The sequence below is a fragment of the Haliotis cracherodii genome, unplaced genomic scaffold (genome assembly GCF_022045235.1).
Source record: "Haliotis cracherodii isolate W230 unplaced genomic scaffold, xgHalCrac1.p SCAF_22, whole genome shotgun sequence".
NCBI lineage: Eukaryota > Metazoa > Mollusca > Gastropoda > Lepetellida > Haliotidae > Haliotis > Haliotis cracherodii.
In genome coordinates this window covers 3967554-3995291 of record NW_027266278.1, presented here as the reverse complement: position 1 = coordinate 3995291, position 27738 = coordinate 3967554, and the positions used below count along the sequence as shown (strand labels likewise).

Here is a 27738-nt window from a genome sequence, read left to right as displayed (position 1 = left end):
GAAGAGAGCTGTGAGCCCCCACCGCTCAAAATGGGACGCCTAGGTTAACTTTTTATAGCCTGTGAGTCCGGGGATAATAGAGTTAAGGGGTATTTAATTATTCTGATCAAGTTTCCTCTGTTCAATTACAAACAGACCCCATGGTATCACTAAAAGCTTGTTGTAAAGTATCTTCCCGACTGTGATCGTTTTCTTGGTCAGCTGAATAGTCTACGATGATGGAATAAGAGGATACTGTTCAATGTCTGTATATGAAACAGTTTAGTGCCTGAAACCCAATGAAATACGTTCCCTCATAAAACATCGCATTGCTAGATCGTAAACAGAACTTGTTATCGTTCCAAATAGCAACGGTACTGGTGTTCGTCAATAATAACATGGACCGCTCGCAGCATCGCAACCTTATAGAATTTAAATAATTCTCGGAATAAGAGTATAGTTGAAGAGTGGGAAATATTAATTTAACTCAATTTGATAAATGTGAACGTTACGTGTTTTGGAATTGAAGTCTTGTTTTATTTTGATGAAGCAGCTTCCAGTATATTTGTGGTACAGGTGGCCCGATCGTCTTGGGCGTAATCCGAAGAGTGACTTCCCATAACTGCGCCAGGATCTGCTGATTATGGACTCCTGTCAAGGATTTGCCTTGATACAATCTTTGATTATAACCATGATGCAATCTTTGATAACGACCAATTACGTGGGTTTCATCTTGAACTGTCATATTTTTTGTTTTCTAGTTTTCAATCCCACCAAACTGACGCGCTATGGTATAACTTGAAACCTGTTCAAAGCGACGTTAAACTCGTACTCCCTCACTTCAAAACTGAAAAATGTCCAAATAATTGTTTATATGGACAGCATAAAGCTATTGTGTATTGTAATGTAGGAGAATCGTTCGGCGTGAGACGTTTTCGTCATTCACAGTGAAAGGCCATTACGATTAACGTAACACGCTCAACACATGTATAATTGTTCACTTCTCACTGTCCTGATTTGTGAAGATAAAGTTCTTTATTTCATTGAGTTACTAGCCCTCCATGAGATGCAGTTAACTAGACATACAGATCCCGCATGCGGGTACTTTTCCACATTTAACAACAGTGAATGCAGAGGATGTCAAACGTAATGAATTTCTATCATATCAGTGAAACTGAATACCCTCGGCCTCCAATACAAGCTTAAGACATACCCATACGATCGGTGTGTTATTTTTTGTAGTGATCACATTGAATAAAGTTTATGTTTTTATAAGATCCAAGGTGATAAACGTGTCTTCTAAATCCCTAATCTCTGCGGCTCCCCGGTTATATACGTTTTGGCACGCCAATTTATGCCATATCTGTTTTCGCTAAGAAAACGAATGGGGATCTCTGCCCCTTGAGACAGGCCATATTCTTAACAATTGTAACACGACACAGGATTGGACAGTGAAAAAGAGGCTCATTTATCATGTCATGTGACATTCGGGGACCAATGGACGTGCTCGGTCATGTGTGACGGTTTCAAGGCAAAGCAGAGACAATTTATGGATAACAACTTTATTATTTATTGTGTAGGCAACGTTTCGGAATAGATCCTTATATCGTTGTCAAGGTTTCAAGGCATACAGATGTTAACGCCACGATACATAGCATGTAGATGTGTGCGTGGTCGGTTACACGTAGAGTCATGTAAGCGCACCTGGCTGCAACAAAATCCCTATTGTCGCTCGACGGCTGCAACAAAATCCCTATTGTCGCTCGACCGCTAAAGAATATATCTTTTAGAGATAGAACAAACGATTATGCTGGCGCAAGTGAGCTTGGTTAATTGGGTTTGTGAGCTTGTTTATATTCAAGCTAGAGTAGTTATATTCAAAGGGATATCTGTGTACAGGGAAAGTGGGAATTAGTATTTCACCTTTTGATAAATACGTCCTGAGGTATATTCAGTGACGTGGAAGGCGAGACTGCTTTGAAACTGAAACTGTAACATATGGTTTCGGGTTGACGTAGTGAGAAGAGGCAGACAGTGTAGGGTTCTCCCCCATCGTAACACTGCAAGAATTGTAGTGCCCGTTGGTCGTGCCTCTCACTAGAGAGGGTACCTCGTCAGTCCGGACCCCGATACTCCGGAAAACCCCTTATTCCGGGCGCTATTGTTGAGAACGCCTATATATATATACAAAGTTACGTCAGTTTGTAACCATGCTTTCACCAGGAAATGTGTTAATCCGCATGATTTCAATTGGCGGTCCTGGGGAATGATGTTATGCGCTGTTTCAGAGGGTGGTGGAGTAGAATGGTTATAGTGGCCACGCGCAATGCACGTGCCTCCCTGTGTGTATGTGCGATTTATGACGTTTTGTGTCTCCTTTGATGTGAATACAAGTTTCTGAAGAGGTGTAAACATCACATTAACACTCACTCACTCACTCACATCGGAAGTCTCTCCGATGTGCATGAAACACGTTCTCGATTTTGACATTAGCCAGGTTTAAAAGTAGGTTTAATGTTAAGTCAGCTCAAGTATAGACAACACACATTACATGTACACTGAAATCACATAACTGGAAATTGGTAAATTGCGACGTTAACACTGCTACGTGGATTGATACAGTTTGTACATCGGTTTTTCAATTCATACCTCAATGAACCGAAAATAATCCAAAGTCAATCCTTAAATAATTAGACTGATACACGTCTTAAGATATTGATGAGCGTCGAGACAAAGTGGTGCAGATTTCGAACCAAATATATTGTGACTGTCTGATAACCCGAGCAGGATTCTCTTTTCTGGCGTCTCAACAATATTTTAACTAAAATACCAGTACGACACAACTTGTAGTTTTCGTGACCTTTAACATTGAGATGAAACGCCTCCCCGAGTCCAGGGCATGACCTAGATGTTTTATTTACATAAGTGGAAAAAGCCTCTGAACATCACGCAGGGGAAAACACCAAGACGACAGTAAATACACCGCAATCGTATAAGACGATTACAACCTCAACTGTTAAGCTTCAATTCACGGAAACGTCCTTAATTCTAGTTATAATAGTATCTCAGACAATATATGGTTTAATTGTATCTGAACACGTTGTCGTGTCACCACACACCGCTTAGGAAACGTTGTTCGTGCACATGGGCCGTGTGTACAGAGGTCGTGGACGCTGTAGTAGTTGTGTGGTTGTCGGAACGGACGGTGAAGCAGGATGGATTTGAGAAGAAAGTGATGTTCAACATGGAGATTGAACCAGGAAGGCGCGTTGAAGGTGACGGACATGGTATGTTAGACAGAGAGTATACGTGAGTGAGGGAGTGAGTGAGTGAGTTTGGTCCAACGACGCTTTTTTGTAGTAGTTCAATTACAGTAAACTACGGTTATAACGAACACGGTTATAACGAACTAACGGATATAACGAACTAACTTTTTTGTCCTGACTATATGCTGTAGTTATGCTGTATATATGCTTATAACGAATTACGGTTATTACGAGCTAAAATTAGTAGTCCCTTTGAGTTCGTTATAACCGTAGTTTACTGTATATCACGAAGAGTCATGGGAAGAAAACCCAAGTCATGGACGTTTAGCACTGACACTCGTGATTCTCTTGATACTATCTGTACTATAGATCGACAATCTTTAAGGACAGACCTCACTCGGATTTTTTCTGAACATCAATACAGTTGCTGTTTCATCCATTATTACTGGGGGTGGGGAGAAGTATGATACAATCCTAAGACAAATCTTACCGCACCATCCACTTCTATAATGGATGGCTGTTTATGTGGCAAATGCCAACTTCGAGATTATCTAGTATATAATTCTATAGTAAAGTCAAAGGTTTGTTTGAGATAGCACTATGTCTTTTTATCTCAAATCGAGATAAGCGATCACAATTATATATATTTACACAGTGAGACCGGAGAATAGGGTCGAGATATGGGTACTTTGGAGATGAAGGATCTCGAGATAACAGGGTACAATTATATTTTGAAAAGTCATTAAATACAAATTTTGCAGTCTACGAGCATAGTGTTCGATTCAAAACAATCTATTATATAATGTAACTTGGTAAATTCAGGCCCAGCTATTCCCGGTGAAATCGTGATTGACAGTTTTCGGAGTTAAGAGTAATGATATAATACATCATTACATTATTTTGTTAGCAGTCTTAAAAGAGAAGAAGCCTGACAAGAATGGAAATGATTTGCCAACCATCCATCTCATCATAAAACGTATATTACGTACGCATTTAAAGTGGCATTTTAAAGCACAAGTACTACAAATATAGATATCTTTGACGCAAGTTTTTATTTCAAATAAGACTAAGCCTACCAGTGTTCTTTCATTGTTTCAAGGCGAGATTGAAGAGGATAATGAAAAATCATCATGGCTGCAACAAGAAAAGGAAGAGTTACCTCCACCTGACGACACGCTCGTGTCAAAGTTCACGTCCTGTCGATGGGCCATTGCTTACATGAGTGCCATGGCGTCAGTCCTGCTGATAACGTTACGTCATTGTCTCAGTATGGCAGTAGTGTGCATGGAGGTGGATGTCGGCGATATTACAAATTCTACAATCAACACGACAACGTCGACAGGGTTTCCCAACGTTACAGCAGGATACGGCTACATCATTCTGTCGCAGAATATATCTGGTGGAAACCTCACTGACCGCCCTACAACCCCCTCCAGTATGTACGTAAGTAACATCTTATATTGGTCATCCTTACCATATAGATTTGAACAATTGACTTGCCTTTGCAGGTGTTTGTGACGGATGCCACCGGTGGCACAGGAAGCACTCCCTTTTTCGCGAACACCTGGTATTATCACTATTTGATAGTGATTCATAAATACTTGCTCATGATAAAGTCGGAATTGTACAACCGACTCTGGTTTATGCAAAGATATCTATTGGATATTGAAAGGGTTTTGTAGCATTATTATTATTTTTTTGTATAGATTGAAATGAAAAATGCATCAAAGAGGGTTTGGGTGATCCTGGGACAGTCAGGCTGGTTAGGGTCATCACCAGCTCAGGGCCCTTACCCCCTCTACACGCAGCCCAGACAGCGAATGGGAATTCTCCTAGGAAGCGCTGCCTAGTCGAACCCAAACCTTTCGGAGAATGTGAAGACTCCCCAACACTGCAGCCTTCTGCATTACCCAGATTGTCAGAAGGGTTGTATTCCTGGTGGCAAGCCCGGATACTCTCCAAATGTCATTCAACAGATAGGGAGGTACCAAACCTGAGGCACCGAGAACAATTGGGAGTCGGACAACTTGGTACCTGGGATGCAAGCGTCACATTTCGAAAGCGAGGTCCGCATATTTGCATATTCAAAGGGGACAGAAAATTCAATGATATAAATGATTTCATTGGATTTACCAAAAAGGACAAGATCAGGTTTGTTGGCCTGGATACGTCTGAGGCTGCAACATGGGCCTATTCCAAAGAATTTTGTATTTATCATTTTCCATGACGCCCTCTACATATTCCGAGTCGTACCATGGGTGGACCTCTGTGTCAAAACCACAAGCATTGCGAAGACGGTAATAAAATGATCGAGCTGCACCATCATGTCGTTTAGGATACTGTGTTTGTGCCAAAGCTGGGCATCCACTGACAATGTGTTGGACAGTCTCATTAAATTCATTATATAATCTACATTTCATATTTACATTTTGATGCAAAATCACACATTGACGGTTTCGAGTGGGAAGTGACTCGTCCTGAGCAGAAAACAGATAGCCTTCTGTTTCACTTTTCAGGCCAGCCGACGTCATCCAAGCGAAGGACTCTGCAGGGCTGCTGACCTTCTCAACACACTGCACATAAACTCGATGCAGTGGTCGTTCAGAAAGCAGCCTCTCCTTGAAAAACTTAGTCTGTGCCGATTGGATATGGCACTTCGCTTGGTTGGCACTCATTACTGTACCGTCCAGCAGTACAGAACCATCAACAAAATCAACACCGACATTGAGATTATGTCCCACATCCTTGGCTCGTTTTAGAAAACTGTGGAATGCCTTGTTTTCATCGTGAGTCTTGGCATGCTTCACAAGAGGATCATCAGACAAATAAATGTGTGCAGAAGTGCAAAAACAATCCTATCATGAAGAGCCCCAACGTTATTCAAACCACGTCCTCTCATAATGATTGATAAATGTACGCGATTGAGGGAAGAGCGAGGGTGATGGGATCTATTGTCTGACATGATTCTTTGTGTGAGATCTAGAGTGTCAATACCCCGAATTTCTTGTTTCGTCCAATCAACAACATATGAAAGGATGTGTACACCATAAGTATTGATGACTTTGACTTTATTGCGAGCGTTCAGCTCTGAACTCCAGATTTTCTGAAGTCAACATTTGTACTCTGCCCGAAGTTTGCCCTAGATATGGCCATTCAGGAGTTTGTCCCTAATCTGCATCCCTAAGTACGTACAGGATTGACCTCCCACGAGATTCTTCTTCTTCTTCTTCTTATACAGTGAAACCCGCTGTTCCTGAAGTTAACGTCCCGTGGGTAATGGTCTCGATTAACCAACTTCAAGATTCACAAAGGATTGATTCTTTCCCTTTGTATTTAAGGTGACGTTCCAGGTTTTCACTGTAATTGACATACACAATCATTTACATGTGAAGTGTATTCAATCCCCCCCCCCCCCCCCCCCCCCCCCTAACACACACACTTATACATTTCATTTCCCACGTGTCCATCGTCAAAACGAAAGATCACCTCCATGCTTCAGTGGATAGAGCGCCTGCCCCGATTGCGGAAGGTTTGTGGTTCGATATCTTGGCCGCGTCAAACGATGATACTTCCTGGCGCTGGGGAAATAGCAGGGACAGGTCGGCTCGGTGTCTGGGAAGGGTATCCATGTTATACTGAGGCTTACATCCGGTTTAGACATCGTGGGGATGGTGGCCGTAATCGTTGCTCACAATCTCGATCACTGGATTGTCTGGTCTAGACTCGATTACATACGGGCTCCCGTCAGTCTAGTGCGGGTTTAAACAAAGAACAACACAAACAACATGAAACACCGGACATGTAAAGACTTGTATACACATACATGCACGTCGCTGTATAAGTGCAATAATCTTGGATGCGACGTTAAACCCCATTTAACGTTACTAAACCTCTAAAAAAGGGGGCGGTGGGGTAGCCCAGTGGTTAAAGTGCTCGCTCGACACGAGTTCCATTCCCCACATAGGTACTATGTGTTAAACCCATTTCTGGTGTCCCCCCGCCGTGATATTGATGGAATATTGTTAAAAACGGCGTAAAACAATACTCACTTAATCACATAAGAAGACAGAGAAGCACATTCAAGGACCTGCACTCGAGTTACAGTAAAGATACAGTCTTATAAACCTATTCATTGGGATCGCCATTAAGTAAGAGACTTCTTTCTACAGGCATTTAAACATATGTCCCTGGTAATGTCCCCTTGGTTTTTCCCTCTCCCCAGGGCATGCTCTGTCTACCAAAAACTCGTGAGCGTGTTTTCTCCAGTTCTTAACACCGGGTGTTCAGCATATTCCATCTCACCGGTAACATTATTATTATGTTTACGTATGAGGCTTTTTTTCTGCTGCATATAATTCATACCCATTATTTGAATGTAACCTGGCGCCACACAGTGTCAGCGGCAAACTTTTGTACATAACCCTGCTATTGTTACTATGGCAACAAAACAGCATTGTGTACACTTGTGGCCGGGAATACATGGCAATATGTGCTTTCACCTTTTTATTCATTTTACAGAAAACCAACCCCTACTTTTCCCGAGACCTGGAGGGTGTATTATTTTCAAGTTATTACTATGGTTACCTAACCACGCCCTTTGTAGGCGGGTTTCTGGCAGCCAGGTTTGGACCGAAGAAAATGATTGGTTTATCTCTGATCACCTGTTCCCTCATCACGCTTTTGCTGCCAATGGCGTTCCGGGTCAACTTCTACCTGGCCGTGTCACTTAGGGTCACCCTGGGTTTTGCATCGGTACGTTTAGGCTTGAAATCAGTGCGTGAGTAAGTGAGATGGCTTTAACGTCAATTTAACAGTATTCTAGTTATATCACGGCGTGTCAGCTTATGTGTGAGGAAAACCCAAAGTGATGCAGATCTTAGCCACTTTGGCGAAACTCATGAGCACAGGTATGGTACTGACAAACCTAGAAACTTAAAAATCGGGGCGAACCGGGATTCGAACCCACAATCATAGGTGTCTTGGGGTCTCAAAGGGACGCAACTCTGCACTGCGAATTGTGGCGCCTTAGACGTCTTTGCGCCCGTGCACCAATCATAACATGAAATATGTTCAGTATTGATGGTGATAAGACTTTTGCTACTGTTACAACTATACACGCTAATAATAATTCTAACATTGAAAGCCAAATTAAATCACGGTGTTGACAATTGAAATAATAAATTGAAATAACAATATATGCTGTTTATCTTAAACGTATCGTAATTTGACGGATTACTTTTTACCTGTCTTTAAAACAAAAATACATACAAAGGAAAACTAAGTTGAAGACATTTTTCTGGGGCATGGGCGTTTTACCTTTGATCCAAACATGAATACATGTTCATTATAAATCCAGCAGTTCAAAGATCTGTGGCGTGTTGTGTGAAGGCTTGTCCTACTTCTTTAAAGGGTGTTGTTCTACCGTCACAACAAGTATTATGGTCTCACTGGGCTCCCATAAAGGAGAAGGCCCAGCTTGCTGCTTTCACCAATTCGGGTATGTAATACACATCACATGGCATTGCTATCCTGGTTCACTGGTTCAGGCGACCGACTGGGTTGAGTGGTCAGGCTCGGCGACTTGGGTTTGATGGCGTGTCATCATGTCCCGACTGATCGTTGCTGATACTATCAATAGATAGAGTGTCTTGTCTTGGTTTGAGAGACCGCCGTAAAAAAACTGGAGAATTGTTGAGTGTGGCGTTAAACCAAAAAAATTGATTCACTTCATTTGTGGCTTGTTGAAAGATCCAGCATGTTAGGCGAACACACAGCACATCCAGCATGTTAGGCGAACACACAGCACATCCAGCATGTGAGGCGAATAGACAGATCATCTAGCGTATCAGGCGAACATACAGCGCATCCAGTGTACCAGGCGAACATACAGCGGACCCAGTGTACCAGGTGAACAGACAGATCATCTAGCGTATCAGGCGAACACACAGCACATCCAGTGTGCCAGGCGAACACACAGAGCATGCAACATGTTAGGCGAACATACAGATCATCTAGCGTATTAGGCAAACATACAACGCATGCAACATGCACACAGAGCATCTGGCATGTTAGGTGAACACACAGAGCATCCGGCATGTTAGGCGAACACACAGATCACCCAGCATTATAGGCGAACACAGCACATCCAGAATGGTAGGCGAACACACATCACATCCAGAATGGTAGGCGAACACACATCACATCCGGCATGTTAGGCGAACACATAGCACATCCAGAATGGTAGGCGAACACACAGAGCATCCGGCATGTTAGATGAACACACATCACATCCGGCATGTTAGGCGAACACATAGCATATCCGGCATGTTAGGCGAACACATAGCACATCCAGAATGGTAGGCAAACACACATCACATCCAGAATGGTAGGCGAACACACATCACATCCGGCATGTCAGGTGAACAGATAGCACATCCAGAATGGTAGGCGAACACACGGAGCATCCGGCATGTTAGATGAACACACAGCACATCCGGCATGTTAGGCGAAAATATAGCACATCCGGCATGTTAGGCGAACACATAGCACATCCGGCATGTTAGGCGAACACACAGCACATCCGGCATGTTAGGCGAACACACAGTACATCCGGCATGTTAGGCGAACACATAGCACATCCGGCATGTTAGGTGAACACACATCACATCCGGCATGTTAGGCGAACACACATCACACCCGGCATGTTAGGCGAACACAGCACATCCAGAATGGTAGGCGAACACACAGAGCATCCGGCATGATAGGTGAACACACAGCATATCCAGAATGGTAGGTGAACACACATCACATCCGGCATGTTAGGCGAACACACAGCACATCCAGAATGGTAGGCGAACACACAGAGCATCCAGCATATTAGGTGAACACACATCACATCCAGCATGTTAGGTGAACACATAGCACATCTAGAATGGTAGGCGAACACAAAGCACATCCGGCATGTTAGGCGAACACACAGCACATCGAGAATGGTAGGCGAACACACAGAGCATCGAGAATGGTAGTCGAACACACAGAGCATCCAGCATATTAGGTGAACACACATCACATCCGGCATGTTAGGTGAACACACAGAGCATCCAACATGTTAGGCGAACACTCAGATCATCGATCTTATCAGGCGAACACACAGGAACTACAACACGTTAGGCGAACATACAGCGCACCCAGCATGTTAAGTAAGCACACGGAGCATGCAACATGTCAGGCGAACACACAGATCATCTAGCGTATCCAGCGAACAGACAGCGCATCCAGCATGTTAGGCGAACACAATCTTTCCAGATTGTATGGAATAAGTTATCAGAACTGGTACTACTACGACTACGACTATGACTACGACTACGACTACTGTCTCTAGTACTAGCGACTACTACTATTACTCCTACCTCTACTACTGCTACTTCTACTTCTGCTGCTGACCCGTGAAGATCCGGGGTAGAATAGGTCTTCAGCAACCCATGCTTGCCGTAAAAGGCGACTATGCTTGTCATTACACTTAAGGCGACTAACTGGATCGGGTGGTGAGGCTCGCTGAGTTGGTTGATGCATGTCATGATATCAATCACTGGATTGTCTGGACGAGACTCGCTTATTTACAGACCGGCGTCATATAGCTAGAATATTGTGCGGCGTTACACAAAAAACAAACATGCAAAACTGCTGCTGTTACCCCTACTATAATTACCCTTCTGATAAAAATACTAATACTCCCACGACTTCGACGACTACTAGTATTGTTATTTTGTTGGACAGATGTTTTTTATTCTCCCCAGGGGTCAACATCGGGAGCATCATAGTGACCGTGGTGTCCGCCATGATCTGCGGGGTCCCGCTCGACGAGGGCTGGCCCTTTATCTTCTATGTATACGGTAAGGGTCGGACACCACGTGATATTTTGTCTTTGATAATGCAAGTGTTATTTTCTATGGATTTTTTTTTAAATCTTCAACTTTAAACATCATATAATTATGTCATGCATTTGAAGGCGTTACACACTGTAATGGGTGAGCGATATTGATTGGTTTAATGACCTTTAGAAGTAGGTATGCAACGCTGTATCAATCATTGGCGCGTTAGATCAATAAGTCACACGTAAACTTCATTCTACACATACAAAACAAATCTTATTTCTATCGTATTTAATGAACCACTTATTCATTAAACATATTCAATGGTATTAAGATTTCCAAAATACTAGGCAAATATAGAATGTCAGCGCCAGAGAATAGCCACGTTAGTGCCGAAAAAATATCCATTGTGGGTAAAAGCAGAATAGTGGTGAATAATGCAAGCCAGATCTCTAATACATGTCGGGGACATGTTCTACAGCGAACAGACAGAGTAGGACAATTTCCATCGTCATTGAAACAACCGACAAAGAAAGTAAAATATAACATTATAAAAATGTGTTTGACGAAACTTTATTTCTGGCAACATGTTGTTTACAAACCTTTTTGTGTTAGATATTCATTGCCATCCCGGCAAACCTTTATCTCGCGCTAAACCGCTCGGTTCCAAATTAAAATAATTGTGTACCTTCATCAAATTTCATAACACACTAGGTGTATCTCCTTTGTGTACCATTGTCCCGTCTCCAGGAGGGTGTGGCTGTGTGTGGCTGGTCCTGTGGATGGTGGTCGTGTTCGACTCCCCGGAGTCACATCCCCGGATGACTGACAGGGAGAAACGCATCATCTACTATATGAAAACAACAAAAACAACATCAGTCAAGGTACGCCTTTCTCATCGTATAAACAACAGGGTCACTTCACTGGGGGGCGGTTGGGTAGCCTAGTGGTTAAAGCGTTCGCTCGTCACGCCGAAGACCCGGGTCCGATTCCCGACATGGGTACAATGTGTGAAGCCCATTTCTGGTGTCCCCCGCCGTGATATTGCTGGAATATTGCTAAAAGCGGCGTAAAACCATACTCACTCACTCACTTCACTGGGGAGTGTGTATTTCAAGAGCTGGAGTGGTGGTGAGATTTTCTTTAGAGAGTGAGTGATTAGTTTTAACGCCGCTTTCAATGGTAAATCAGTTACGACGAGGTGTCAAAGGGACGTAAAACCCACGAGCACGGGTAAGGTGCTCACCAAGAATCAATAATTGGGGCTGAATCCGGGATTCGAACCCGCAAGTCATAGTTTCCTGCGTACGCCTAAGGGACACAACTCTGTACAGCGTAATGGTCCTGTGGCTTCGACTTGAACCCGAATCTTTATAGTAGAATGCTTGTTTGAGGCACAGCTCGCAGATCGTCAGCACACAGCTTGACATCTGCATTGACCTATCGGTCATAGGCCAATCTCGTCCTGAACCTAGGGGCACGGGTGGCCCAGTCGTCTAAGGCGCCGCGATTCGCTGTACAGAGTTGCGTCCCTTGGGTACGCCAGAAACCTATGATTGTGGGTTCGAATCCCGGTTCGCCCCAATTATGTTTCTAGGTTTGTCAGCACCATACCCGTGCTCGTGGGTTTCACCGAAGTGGTAAACGTCTGAGACCTGCATCACTTCGGGCTTTCCTCCCACATTAAGCTGGCATGCCGTGATATAACTGGAATACTGTTAAAAGTGGCGTTAAACCCAACTCACTCACTCACTCGTCCTGAACCTACAGTGAAACTACTGCATAGCTTCTGTACTATAAAGTACGACATGTTGTACTCTTGATATATGATATTTTCGATATGACAACAGACGAGAATGAAAATCTTTATGTTATATAAATTTATTTAAAAATATATTAAAGTTTTAGACGTACTTCCACACGTTGAAGAAACTTAAGAATCCGCGTATGAATACAATGCCTGAGTAAACCATCTCATTGATTATATAGTGCCAAAGGTTTTGCAGCCATATTTGTTTACAAAAGTGTCGACGTTTCTGGGAACCTTCAAAATGGTTTATCGAGCATCGAAAATGTATGGATAATAATAGAGTTCCTGTCTAGATTGAACGTATTTGCATATTTATCCTATTAGTTTACTACCCACCATAAGAAAGTGGTAATTATTCAATAATGAACAACAAATGCTTGTCCCGAGCGGATAATTCGACATTGGTCTCGAGTTAACCAGGTTCAACTCCTTTAGTTATAGTTGTCTATATTGACGGGATACTGTGTGATGAAGTAGGGTTCTATGACGAGTTAACCCAGCGGGTCAGTCATACATACAGCTACGCAGTGATGAAGTCGTAAGAGTTTGTCTGGAGTCAGTGAGTGAGTGAGTATGCTTTAACGCCGTTTTATCTGTATTCCAGTCATTTCCCGCTTTGGTGAAGAGAATGAGCACGGGTATGGTGCTGACAAATCTAGAGTGAGTGTGAGTGAGTGAGTTGGGTTAAACGCCGCTTTTAACAGTATTCCAGTTATATCGCAGCATGTCAGCTTAATGTGGGAGGAAAGTCCGAAGTGATGCAGGTCTCAGACGTAAACCACTTCGGTGAAACCCACGAGCATGGGTATGGTGCTGACAAACCTAGAAACATAATCGGGGCGAATCAGGATTCGAACCCACAATCCTAGGTTTGTGGCGTGCCTAAGGGATGCAACTCTGCACAGCGAATCGTGGCGCCTTAGACGACTGGGCCATCCGTGACCCCTGACAAATCTAGAAACATGATCGGTTCGAACCGGTATTCAGACCGACGATCATAGGTTTCTGGCGTGTCCAAGGGACGCAACTCTGCCCAGGAAAATGCGACGCCTGAGTCGTTACGAGCAGAGGTGAAATGACGTTTAACGTCGCATTCGAGATTATTGCACTTACATAGCGACGTACACGTGCACGTGTGTGCGCGTTTGCGTGCGTGTGTTCGTGCATATGTGTGTTGTTGAGGGAGCTGCTTGTACTAGCTGACTGAAGCTAGTTTCACAGTGCTAGCCTACTGAGATACCATGCCACAGTTTAACATGGATACCCCACTCAGATACATTACACAGACACCACGCCGACCAGGGCTTGTTTCATTTCCTTAATGCTGGGGAATCGAACCACCGACCTTCCGCCTCCGTACAGACGTTCTATCCACAACACTACGGTTTGCGTAGAACACCTCCATATCCTGCCCTGGCCTCTCACGTGTGTCTTCAGTGCAGCAATTTCAAGTATGATGAATGTAGGTCTACCATGATGTCATATATTCCATTCCAGGCACCGTGGATAAAGATCGTGAGATCGCCGCCGTTCTGGGCGCTGGTGACACTCCACTTCTCTGAAGCATGGGTGCTGACGTCGATGACGACGTTCATACCGCTGTACATGGATGATGTCCTCAAGTTCAGTATCAAGGAGGTGAGGTCGTCCTGGTGGCTGCACAACGTGTGCGTACAACACAGATCAATACTTAAACAAAACCGTTCTTGAAAGAAATTTGTTGTCGTTGACCATGATTTAACGTCACCTCAATATCCTTACTCGAGGGGCATGAGGGCGATACGGTCGCCCAGTGGTTAGAGCTTTAGCCCCTCACGCCTAAGACCCGGGTTCGCGTTCTCACACGAAGACCATGTATGCGGCCGTTTTCTTGTGTACTCTTACCCAACCCCGACACACACACACACACACACACACACACACACACACACACACACACCACATCACACCACACCACACCACACCACAACCCTGCCATATTGCTGAAATATTGCTAATTGCAATGCCCCTCAAGTCTAAGACCCATGTTCGGGTCCCAACACGAAGCCGTTTTCTTGTGTTTTCCTCCAAAACCCAACCCCGCCACAAACCCTGTTGTTTTTTTTGCGGCGTCAAACCTACTCACTCTAGTTTCACTGGCCACTGTTTGTGCCATTGTACAAACACTATCAGTTGTCAAACGTATTCTGAGAATGGTTTCATGTTTGTGCAGAACGGCAGCTTGTCTTCACTTCCTTTCATCGGCCGGTTTATTGGAGCCATACTCTCTGCCTACGTTGCGGACAACCTGTTGATCAAGGGTTACCTGTCCACCACCGTGACCCGGAAGTTGTTCCAGACTATAGGTGAGTTCATGCGCAACAGGACATGGGGTAACACAACATGCGGCGATGTCCTGGCCGATGTCCTGCTGTCAGTAAGTGACTCTATCTGGTAAATCTGTATAAGCACGAGATAATATTCAATATATTACCACCCTACGTTTCCCGCATCTTGAACAGTTTTGGGTTTTGGAAAAAAGTGGACAGCGGCCCAAACGGAACCGATAATTGTTTTTTTAGCCAAGCTTTGGTTGGTTGGTTGGTTGGTTTGTTGTTTAACGCCACACTCAGCAATATTCCAGCTATATGACGTCGGTCTGTAAATTATCGAGTCTGGAGCAGACAATCCAGTGATTAATATCATGAGCATCGATCCACGCAATTGGGATCGATAACATGCATCAACCAAATCAGCGAGCCTGACCACCCGATCCCGTTAGTCGCCTTTTCCGACAAGCATAGTCACCTTTTACGGCAAGCATGTGTTGCTGAAGACCTATTCTACCCCGGATCTTCACGGGGCGCCAAGCTTTGGATAAAAATCTTTGGAGAAATATGATATATACTGAACAACAAAAGTTCCTGTGACATTGAATAAGATTTAATGCAAAGTTATGTTTTTTTACCAAATCTGATACAATTTCGGTTTGCAACAGATAAAAGACTGTTCAAATGATTTAATTTGCCATACTGACTTCAGAAAATGCGTGATGCGTGATGCCAAAATGTCAGTTTACAAATTAATAGCGTGTGTGTCCACCTCTGGTTGCGATGCAAGCAACACATCTTCGTCTCATGGAATGGACCAGGCGTCGCACAAAGTCCTGTCGGATATCTGTCCATATCTGCATGTTTCGAAGGTTCCTGGAGTGTCTGTGGAACACGTGGTTGACGTCGAAGGCGCCGATCCATCTCATCCCACATATGCTCGATTGGTGAGAGATTAGGGGAGCGAGCCGGCCAGGGGATGTCATTCATGTTGTTTTGTTGAAGAGAATCCTGAGCAAGTCGAGCAGTATGAGGCCGGGCGTTGTCATGTTGCAAGGTGATGCCTGGGCCATGACGCAAAAACGGTAGAACGACAGGGCCCATGATCTCGTCGCGGTAGCGCTGTCCATTGAGATTTCCCTCTACCACATCAAACGGGTCCTCTGTCTTGCTGTAATCCCACCCTATACCATAACGCCGCCGCCCCCGAACCGATCTTCTTCCATGACACAATGATTGACGTAACGTTCACCTCGACGTCGGTACACTCGAATCCGTCCATTGCTGTGGCTGAGGTGAAAACGAGACTCGTCATTGAATAGAACTTGTACCCACTGCATGGCCGTCCAGCGTAGACGCTGTCTGCACCACTGTAGACATGCTTGACGGTGGTTTCCTGTCAAAATGGGACGTCTGGCGGGTCTTCTGGCGACAATCCCTGCACATCTGAGGCGGAATCGTACGGTTTGTGCAGATATTCGTCGAAGGCCAGGGATGCTTCTTGCAGTCACTGTTGCTGGCTGGAATCGATTTCGTAGGTGCGTTGTTCGAATCCAGTTGTCGTGTCGATTATTGGTTACGTGTGGCCTCCGAGGATGGTCTCTGACTGCATTCGTCTGTTACCAACGTTGCCATAAACACCAAATGGTATTTCTGTGGACGTTAATTATAAATTGTCTTGCAACATAACGTTGACTCGATCCTGCTTCAAGCATACCGATAGCTCGCTGACGCTTATTTTGGACAGGCGTGGCATTTCGTAATGTTGAATAATTGCGTAATTTTGTTGTTTTTCTGAGTGGTTGTTGTCAGCACGATGCTAAACAATGCATATGGAATCCCGTTAACACACATGTTTTGATACCCATTCTTGGGTAGTGAAATGCATGGGTCTGCATTAAACTTTTGCATGGAATGCATTATTTATTATTTATTATTATTTATTTCTGTAGCAGTTGCGTTTTTGTGACTTGATTCCATACATGTACTACAATAGTGAAAACCAAACTTTACTTCTTTGAAAAATACACTAAAATATTGGTGTCACGGGAACCTTTGTTGTTGAGTATATATAGTTTTATTGTTTTGTGATAAGTAGCTATTCGGAGAAGTACATATAGAAGTGCTGAGTAAATTCTGTAGGTCAGTTTGGCAGACTGTTCAAGAGGGACGATTCGTTGCCTCAGTGACAGAAAACAGCGATGGGGGGGAAGCGGAAACAACAGCTGCGGTGTAGCGATTTAGTGTTGCTGATTGTAAGGGCGCTTCTATAGGTTAATCTCAGACTGGGCAAATATCCGTGTCTGCGTTTATCACCCCAAACTGGCTTCCGCAGGATATATCAGTGGGTGGGATACATTGCATCATAATGAACTGCTTCACAATGCTTTCCAGTTCATTATGGCATCACCTTTCTCTATGACACTCTGATGATTGCCTCTACTTCTCACGAACGCCTACGTGGTCTAGTGGTAGAGCGTCCGCGATCCCCGACCGCGGCATACCAAAAGACGTTAAAATTTGGTTATGTTGTCTGGCGCCCGGCATTAAGGGGCTAAAACAAGGACTGGTCGGCTCGGAGTCAGTATACTGTGTCTGAGTGGGGTATTCATGTTAAACTGCGGCATGGTATCTCAGTGAGCTGGCATTATAAATCGGCATTAGTCCGGACTAGTACAAGCAGCCACACAAACACACACACGTACATGCACGTCGCTATATAAGTGCAATAATCTTGGACGCGACGTTAAACCCCATTTCACCTCACTCTACTTTTCACACTTAAGGCACTGGTTCTTACTGTTAATAAACTGGGAGATTGATTTTGGATGATGAATAGAATCTCACTCCGATGTCTTTCGATGTCGAACATATCAACACTCATCAACAAAGTTGGCATTCCTCTGGATATTAAATATTTTTTTATCGACTTGTGTTGATATATTTGATATTAAGGGACATATTTAGCTGATAATGTGTCAACTACACGACTTGACTGTTTTGGATATCACATTTTCTGTTCAACCTCGTGCTTTGTTTCGCAGGTTCCGTGGTTCCTGCAGCCATGTTGATCGGAGTTGGGTTCCTGAATTCTGACCAGAGAATGCTGGCAGTGGCGCTTTTAACTCTGACGATGACGTCCCACTCAACCACAATGGCGTCTTTCAGGGTCAACTACTTTGATATAGCTCCAAGGTAACATTGGAATAATCAGTCTGTCAACACCATGTCCGCGCTCGCAGTGTCATCAGTGGTAAGCTGATAGGGGCACGTGGCACAGCGCACAGGTCACAGCGCACAGGTCACCAATCAGGGGAAACTTAACAACGTCAGTCGCGGAGAGTCCTAGGAGTCCTTGAGTGAATGAATGAGTTTTGTTTAACGCCGCTTTTAACAGTATTCCAGTTATATCACGGCGTGTCAGCTTAATGTGGGAGGAAAGCCCGAAGTGATGCAGGTCTCACGTTTACCACTTAGGTGAAACCCACGAGCACGGGTATGGTGCTGACAAACCTAGAAACATAATTGGGGCGAACCGGGATTCGAACCCACAATCATAGGTTTCCGGTGTGCCCAAGGGACGCAACTCTGCACAACGAATCGCGGCGCCTTAGACGACTTGGCCACCCGTGCCCCCCTAGGAGTCCTTGAAGTGACCTTGTTCGAAATATGCCTCTGTTCACTCAGCAGTGAGTGGGTACCCGGTAGGAGGAGATGGTAATGTGACTTTTAACATTCTAGCACAGAAAGTCAAGTGCACATATAACGTAACATAAAATAACTAATAACTAATGTAATATATTCTGCAAAAAAATATACGCATAAGTGATTTTTAATGTATATTTTATATATCATACAAATAATCAACAGATGGCTATCGACTGTTCAAAATTGTCAGACATCATTATTGATTCGGTTCTCAATTTCTTGTATGGCCACTATTAGAGTCCAAAATTGACTGGCATCGTCGTCCGATGGAAACAAATCAGATCCCGAATTGTGGCTCGGGGAATGTGCACCAATTCTGCCTGTAGTGCTTTTACCAGATGTCGGAGGTGTTGTGGTTGTTGCTGACGCGGTAGTTGATCCAGTACATCCCATTAATGTTCCATTGAATTAACATCTTGAGACCTAGGGCCATGACAGGACCTGGATGTTGTGATTCCTGAAAATAGCTGTTGTCAGTCTTGCTGTGTGAAGTCGGGCGTTGGGCTTCCGTCAGTCAAGGCATGTTTTCGCTGTTCACTTGCTATAAGATTGTGATGGCATGCAAATGAAAACCCAACGTTTTATAGACCAACAATTGATGTTGAACGTGCATGTCATGTTGTTGTGTTTCGGCACCAGGCTCTCATGCGGTTATGTTTGTGCTATTTTTTCCATATTTTCACCAAAGTTCTGCAGTACCCCATTCTTTCCACACAAATCAATTCCAATCCATGCAGAAATGACCAATTCATTTTTTTGGTATTAATTTTGTAATTTTGTATAGATGTCGACAACACTCTATCAGATATTAACGATTTTACTACTTTTGCGTTTCTTTTCTTGCAGAGTATGTAATTGAAGTACATAGCGTGTTGGACCTGAATTATTGTGGAGATAATAAGTATTATTGTGGAGATATAAGTGGAGATTTGTTGTTTTTTCAGGTACTCTGGGCAGATTATGGGAGTGACGCTGAGTGTTGCTATCATAGGGACCATCATCAACCCCCTGATAACGTCGTCCATGACGCTGGATGTAGGTACACGTATGATACTGATGAACATGAACTATTCCCGACATGTGAGAATCCACAATACAGCTGACATGAACAGTTCGTACGATGCATTGTCTGGGAACACTAAATATCATTCATACGCCTACGAAAAGACATGTTAACTAGTGACGGGTCTAACATGTGCGTGCGTGCGTGATGTGTTGGACCCCCAACCGTCCCGATCACCAATGACAAAAATACCGTCTTACTATATGGTCGTGTATGTTGGCAGGTGGACGTTACACCCACATACCCACACACTCACTCACACACACACTCACTTACTCACTCACACACTCACACACACACATCCCCCCCCCCACACACACACACATAACCACACCCCCACTCACCCACTCACCCATCCCACACACATCCCCCCCCTCCACACACACACACACACTCACACACACACACTCACACACATATATCCACACACTCACACATACACCCCCCCACCCCCACACACATACACCCACATAACCACACACTCACTCACACTCACACACCCACGCATACCCACACCCACACACTCAAATACCCCCCCCCCCCCCCCCCCATAAACACACACACACACACAGACACGCACACACACACACAGACCCGCCCACCCACCCATCCACCCACACACACACACACACGGAGATAAAAAGTGTGATCATGTTGGTCATTTCATTGTTCGCCAACATAAACAAAACTATCTTTTGGTCGCAATTAAAGGCTTGTGATATCACATTCTATTTTCAGAAAAGTCAGGAACAGTGGCAGAAAGTGTTCTTTATAACAGTGGGAATCGTCCTTGCTTCTGACGTTATATTCCTGGTGTTCGGCAGTGGCCAGGAACAGGACTGGGCTAAGGAGAAGCCCAGAGAGCCAGAAGACCCCAAACATGAAGCGGCTTAGAATGTTATATTGGAGGCTTGAAAATAAAAATTGAAGTGTGAATCTTCGGGATTGTATGCATCAATTGAGAGGTGGATACGGAAGTTATGTACTTTATCTAGTCAATGCAGTGGATAAGGTTTTATCTCATTTGTAAAGGGTGAGGAGGTAAGTTGGGTTTTCAGCCGCTTTTAGTAATATTCCATGAAATATCACGTCGGGATGCACCAAATACTTGGTAGCATTTGACAAAACAAATGTTGAACGAACAAAATGCGAAGTGTTTGGGTCGAGACGGTAAAATTGTGGCCCCCACCATCACTATGCTTCAGACGGGACTGCTGCAACAGATGGTTTAGATGGGTCAGGATTTTGGAAAATACACATTCCATCTTATAGCCTTAAAAGCAGTCGCCCTGACAGAATGTCCGAAGAAAATCATTGGATTAGACTTTTAAGCAATGTCAGATAGATGTAATGACACAGAAAGACGTTAGTCTTTCTAACCAACGAACTGCTGATATCAACGTACTGAGTCGACGCAGCCATGGTCACAAGAAAGGACGAAGGCCAAATGATACCATTCATTTGGAACATTTGTTGCCTCTCCAAAGAACAAGACTATACTCGGTGTCATTATACGACTCCAAGAACCCTTGCTGACGTATTGGTCTACAAACAGTAAGAGTGAGTCAGTGTGGTTTTACGCCGCTTTTAGCAATATTCCAGCAATATCATGGCGGGGGACACCAGAAATGGGTTCACACATTGCACCCATGTCGGGAATCGAACCCGGGTCTTCGGCGTGACGAGCGAACGCTTTAACCTCTAGGCTACCCGACCGCCCCACAAACAGTGTGAGCCCACAGCAGCGACTAGAGAGTATGGTTATTGATATTGCTTTGAAACGTTTGACCAAACAGAAAAAGACTCCACTAAATCATAAAAAAGATTGCATGTTCCTGAATTTGAAATTTGCAAACAAGGGAATCCATTCCTTAGCTATCAATATACGAAGAATGTGGTTCACCTATGGGCCTAGGCCTATTTCCCCTGGCCAACCTCCCTATTGCCCCTCGGGTCAAATATATTTCCCTCCACCCAAAAAAAATTAAAACATTTGAAAGGTAAACATGTTCACATTTGATAATGGTAGATCTGCTACCACTCCGTTATAGATTGATTGTTTCTTGTGGGTAGAAGCGCATATACACACGGGAGTACACAGTCATACGATAAAGCAAGAATTGTATAAAACTGATGCAATAGTTCAGGAACAACTTGACACGATGAAACTCCATTATGAAAAGTGATAGAGTGAACAGCCCCAATTTGTGCAGGTTTCAGTCGACTACAACTTGATGACATCCAGGGGCATGGGTATGGTGCTGTCAAACCTAGCCACAAGATTGGGGTGAACCAGTATTCACACATCCAGTCTTAGTTTCCAGGCAGAAGAGAAGCAGCTCTGCGCTGCGAATTGCATCCCCAGACGACTATGTCTCCTGTGCCCCTCAAAGTGTTTAGAATCACATCGAAGTTTTGTAGTTCGCAATAAGGGTCGCTCCTACATTGACGGTAGTGCTAATAAGAAATCTTCCGGGACAGTGTAGTTTCACCGTCTTGAAGATACTGCACATTAATGGCGTTACTCTATTATGGGGGCGGTCGGGTAGCCTAGTGGTTAAAGCGTTTGCTCGTCAGGCCGAAGACCCGGGTTCGATTCCCGACATGGACACAATGTGTGAAGCCCATTTCTGGTGTCCCCCGCCGTGATATTGCTGGAATAATTGCTAAAAGCGGCGTAAAACCATATTCACTCACTCACTACTCTATTATATTTGAGGGGCACTGATGGCCCAGTCGTCTAAGGCGCCGCGATTCGCTGTGCAGAGTTGCGTCCCTTGGGTACCCCAGAAACCTATGATTGTGGTTTCGAATCCCGGTTCGCCCCGATTATGTTTCTAGGTTTGTCAGCACCATATCCGTGCTCCGGGGTTTCACCGAAGTGGTAAACGTCTCAGACCTACATCACTTCGGGCTTTACTCCCACATTAAGCTGACACGCCTTGATATAACTGGAATACTGTTAAAAGCGGCGTTAAACCCAACTCACTCACTCACACTATTATATTTGTTCCAGTTCTCAAAATTCAGGAAGCTCTCCTCCTTGTTGTGTTATACAGGTTTGTAATAATGGCTGATATCCCACCCAGGTTCCCAATATGTAATTCAGCCTCCTACACTTGCAGGCATAGGGACTATCTAAGATACAAGTAAGATATGACTCATAAAGCATAACCAGACACTTTGTCTGGTCACCTGATGAGATAAACATGATATTCAACAAGGAATACGAATGTTCTGAATTGTACATTGTCTCTGTGATCATCATGATATTACTCTTAAATACATCGTGTTGCTGAGCCAGATACAAAGTAGTTTCAGCGTATCACTATAGACATCGCTCATATATTTCAGTTAAAAACATTATTTCATAACTAAATACATATGATTACAGTTAATTGCAGTTATAATAGCGAAACAATTTCATAGTCTTGAACGATATGTCGAATTAAAGGACTTTGAGTGGACGAAGTATCACTTACAGCTTTAGACAGGATCACCAGGACACTTCCAGGTAAGCACTGACTCGAGATAACTGTCATCCTGATTTTACGTGTTATATATCGTGCATTCATTGTGTGTATGTATGTTTCCTATGTTTTATATGTTATATGTTGTGCATTCGCTGTGTGTATGTATTATGCCTATGTTTTAGGTTTTAGGTGTTATACATTTCACGATTGTAACAACAAAATGGGTTATTGAAATAAGAGGTGTCATGTTGTAACATGTTCTTGTTGAATGGATACAGTTTAGAAAACGTATACCTCCATAGCGTATGTGACCTTACTTCATTTCATCACACTCACTGCAACAGCGAACTATAAAGAAGCGTTAGTATATCTGCATTGTTTGAAACTGTATCCGCAAAGCACGAGTTTGTTCCTAAAATCACTATAATTAACCCATAATTATAGTGGTCATATTTCAATAATATGTTTTGTATTTTTCCCAATATTTTATCTTACAACTAGCGAAAACTAAATATATTTCTGTTGATAATGTTAGTCAGTTGCCATGCACGTAACTGACCGTCACAAACCAGTGACTCCGGATTATCTAACTCAGCCAGGTGGCCAGGCTTGGGTTATGCCCCAGGCGAGTAATCAGCTCTACCAAGTTAATTCCCCCACTATCTTGGCTATTGTGACGTAGCTAACGGGACCACGCCCACACAAGGCAAAACGGCCCGAAACACAAGCTACGTCAGTTGATGGAGATCAAAGTTTCAGGTGCTGATGAAAGGCAGAACACAGAGAACAGGATGAGGCTGCAGTCTTTTAGTCTTGACTCGTTGTAACCCTGAGTTGCCAGGCAGAGTCATCATCAACAACAGCTCTACATCACAGACGCCAACATCTACAATACCAACATCACCAGCAACATACACAACGTCAACATCAACGGTACCAACGTCAATGTCAACATCAACATCTACGTCAGTATCAACAACCGTGTCGACGTTATCAACAACATCCTCAACAGCAGCTACTCAAAGTATTTCCTCCACGGCTTCAAACACAAGCATGGCCATGTCACATATTCAACTTCCTAAATATTCAGGTAAGCAGGATGCAAATAACTGGTGGTCAGATCTTGAAACTTGGGTTAAACTCCAAGGTACTGACCAAGACAGAGCGTGTTTAATTTTGAACTTCCTCTTAGAAGGACCAGCCAAACAGTGGCATCATGCCTTGAGTGACGATATCAAGTCAGACTGGAATAGTTTGAAACAAGCCTTCATTACTAGATTTCAACCATCAGGACAATTTGATCTGTCAGTATTGGCGATCAATCAGCAACCTGCTGAATCAGTATCAGATTACATCAGTAGGTTACAGCAGTCTACCTCTAGTAAATGCATTTTAGTTGCCACAGCTGTGAATGGTCTGTGCCCTTCCGTCAGACAATGGGTCTATAATAAAGAACCCAAAACATTGGAAGAAGTGCGTCAACAGGGTGAACTAGCAGCCAAGTCATACCTCAGCATCCAACAGCCAGATCAAGCTAACCTCACAGACCAGGTGACAAAGCTATCAACACTAGTGATGGCGCTAATGGAGATGACTACAGCTCAAGACAAGGTCATCAGTCATCTTATGCCAGTCCACAGTCGCATCACAGGCCACGTGACTTCAGACGAGAGCAGCTCCAACCAGCAAGCAGAAACAACAGAGAAAGATGCTCAGGATGTGGTGGGTATTGTTCTCAGCGTAATTTCTGTCCCCATCGGCATACCATTTGCAATGTTTGTAGAAAGAAAGGTCACCATACATCTGTTTGTTACCAGGTTCTTCTGTCTAAGATAGATAATAAATAGGGACGCGTGCCTGATTCCAAGGATCCACCTAGAATCAGGCACCCATTTAAACAACTCAAACCATCTGACCCACCCACTAGGCATACTACCCCTACTTCCCCATCCTCTACTAACTCTAAACAACATCATGTATCTCTTGTAGCTCCATTATCTAAACACACCATTCAAGTAAAGGTCAGACAAGTCAAAACAACAGCATTAATAGACACTGGAGCAACAATCAGCTGTGTTCATATGAAATTTCTGAAGAAAATAGGACTCACTGAGTCTCACCTTCAGGAATCTCATCTAACAGAGATTATTGGTGTTGGAGGAGAACGCCCTCCTGTGTTAGGTTTAGTCACTCTACAACTTAATATCGGCCATGCTTCTTATTCACAAGATTTTCATGTCTTCGAATCATTACATCACACAATCATTCTTGGTATAGACTTTCTCCAGTCAAACCATGTCAAAATTGATCTATCAAACCGCACAGTTCACCTGCATGATGGTTTAATATCCGTAAGCTTGGTGAATGCCAATGCAGGGTTTGCTAGACCTCGCAAAACAGTTCAGATTCCTCCCCACTCCCAGGCTGATATTCCTGTTAAAATCTCCCGTTGTGAGAGCAACAGAGTATTACTACTGGAACCATTTCCTTGCCTAGAGGCACTCCCACTCCAAGGAGCCAAATGTCTCATTCAAAGTGCCAAGAGTAGACCATGTATGAGGTTCCTCAACCCAACTGATAAACCTGTCACACTTCGTTGTCAACGAATAGTAGCCACAGCATCCATCATTGACCCATCATCTGTCCATACATTGGAATCTGAGCCAACCTTAGATCATCCACCAATCAACACTGCAGTCCCTTCTGGCCCATCAAAGCTAAGTGGTGACCTGAATTTTGACTTGAGTGACTCAGATCTCACAGAGACCCAGAAGCATCAGCTTGAGTGCTTCTCTGTTGTCTCAAAGATCTGTTTTTGCACGAGAATGGTCAGAGCTAGGCAAGACACATCTGCATCAACATAAGATTGAAACAGAGCATACCCGTCCTGTTAGACTCCCTTTCTACCGTCAGTCATCTTTAGTTAGAAAAGAATGTGCTAAGCAAATTAAAACATGAAAACATGTTATTGTCTAGGAGCTTAAACGTAAATGAATTACTAAATAGGAAAAATCTACAAAATATCATAACCGAGCCTACCAGAATTACGAACCATACCAGTAGTTTATTGGATCCTATTATTATCAGTGAAGATATAAAAGTCATCGACAGTGGTGTAATTGATTTTGATAGTAAAATTACCGACCATAGGGGAACTTACATTGAAATAGATACTGGTTTGTGAACAAAATTAGCATATAAAAGAGAAATTTCATGTTTTAAAAACGGTGACTATGATAAACTCAGTTCGCTCATTGAAAATACTTGCTGGAATGAATTATTTAGTCAAAATTCAAATGTTGATGAAGCATGTAATCTGTTCTATAAATACTTGAATAAATATGTTAAAATATGCATTCCAACCAAAGTAGTAACCATTCGTCCAAAGGACAAACCTTGGTATGATCTCAGATTAAGACGAGAATCCAGGAAAAGAGATAGATTAAAAAAGAAGGCTAGAAAAAGTAAAAAGGAAAAAGACATTCGGGCCTATAAAAATCAGAGGAACAAAGTAAATAACATGAAATGTCACGCTAAAGAACATTTTTACTCAAACCTCGATGAATTGCTATCAGAATTGCATGCAGAAAACAAACCCTCTTACTGGAAAGTTTTACGTTATGTTGTGAAGAACTCTGGCTCAGCTAACAACATAGCCGCTCTTAAAAATTATGATACAGATGAACACCCGACAATTTTTACTGATATTGAAAAGGCAGAGAAACTGAATAAATATTTTCAATCTATATCTGATGTCCACGATACAAGAACAACTATGCCCGACTTCACATTTCATACAGAGACAGAGATGAACAACATAATCATATCTAAAAAGGAAATTGAAGACATAATACAATGTTTGCCTCTTAATAAAGCCTCTGGACCCGATAAAATTTGTCATAAATTATTAAAGAAAACTGTATATTCTATAAGCGAAGCATTGTGTTTACTGTTCAATATGTCACTACAATCAAGTATATTTCCATCAGTGTGGAAAAAAGCAAACGTTATGCCATTATTTCAGAAAGGTGATCACACTATCGTTTCTAATTATAGACCGATATCACTCATTAGTTGTTTAGGAAAATTGTTTGAGAGAGTAGTGTTCAAACATTTATATAATTATTTTCATGAGAACAAATTGTTGTATAAGTACCAATCTGGGTTTCAGGCTGGTCACTCAACTGTCCATCAACTAATAGAACTTTACCACCAAATTTGTACAGCGTTAGATAACAAAGAAAACTATTGTATTGTAT

General features: G+C 43.3%; 1 protein-coding gene across 1 annotated transcript; it reads left to right on the top strand.

The window, feature by feature from the left end:
- The first annotated feature begins 3223 nt into the window (after nucleotides 1–3223).
- On the top strand, nucleotides 3224–20900 carry LOC139471392 (sialin-like). Its single transcript, XM_071253757.1, has 11 exons — nucleotides 3224–3266; nucleotides 4345–4688; nucleotides 7764–7997; nucleotides 8655–8742; nucleotides 11042–11137; nucleotides 11867–12000; nucleotides 14424–14564; nucleotides 15139–15271; nucleotides 18280–18430; nucleotides 19888–19978; nucleotides 20745–20900. The coding sequence occupies exons 1-11, from the start codon at nucleotides 3224–3226 to the stop codon at nucleotides 20898–20900; spliced, it is 1611 nt and encodes a 536-aa protein (XP_071109858.1).
- Nucleotides 20901–27738: the final 6838 nt, after the last annotated feature.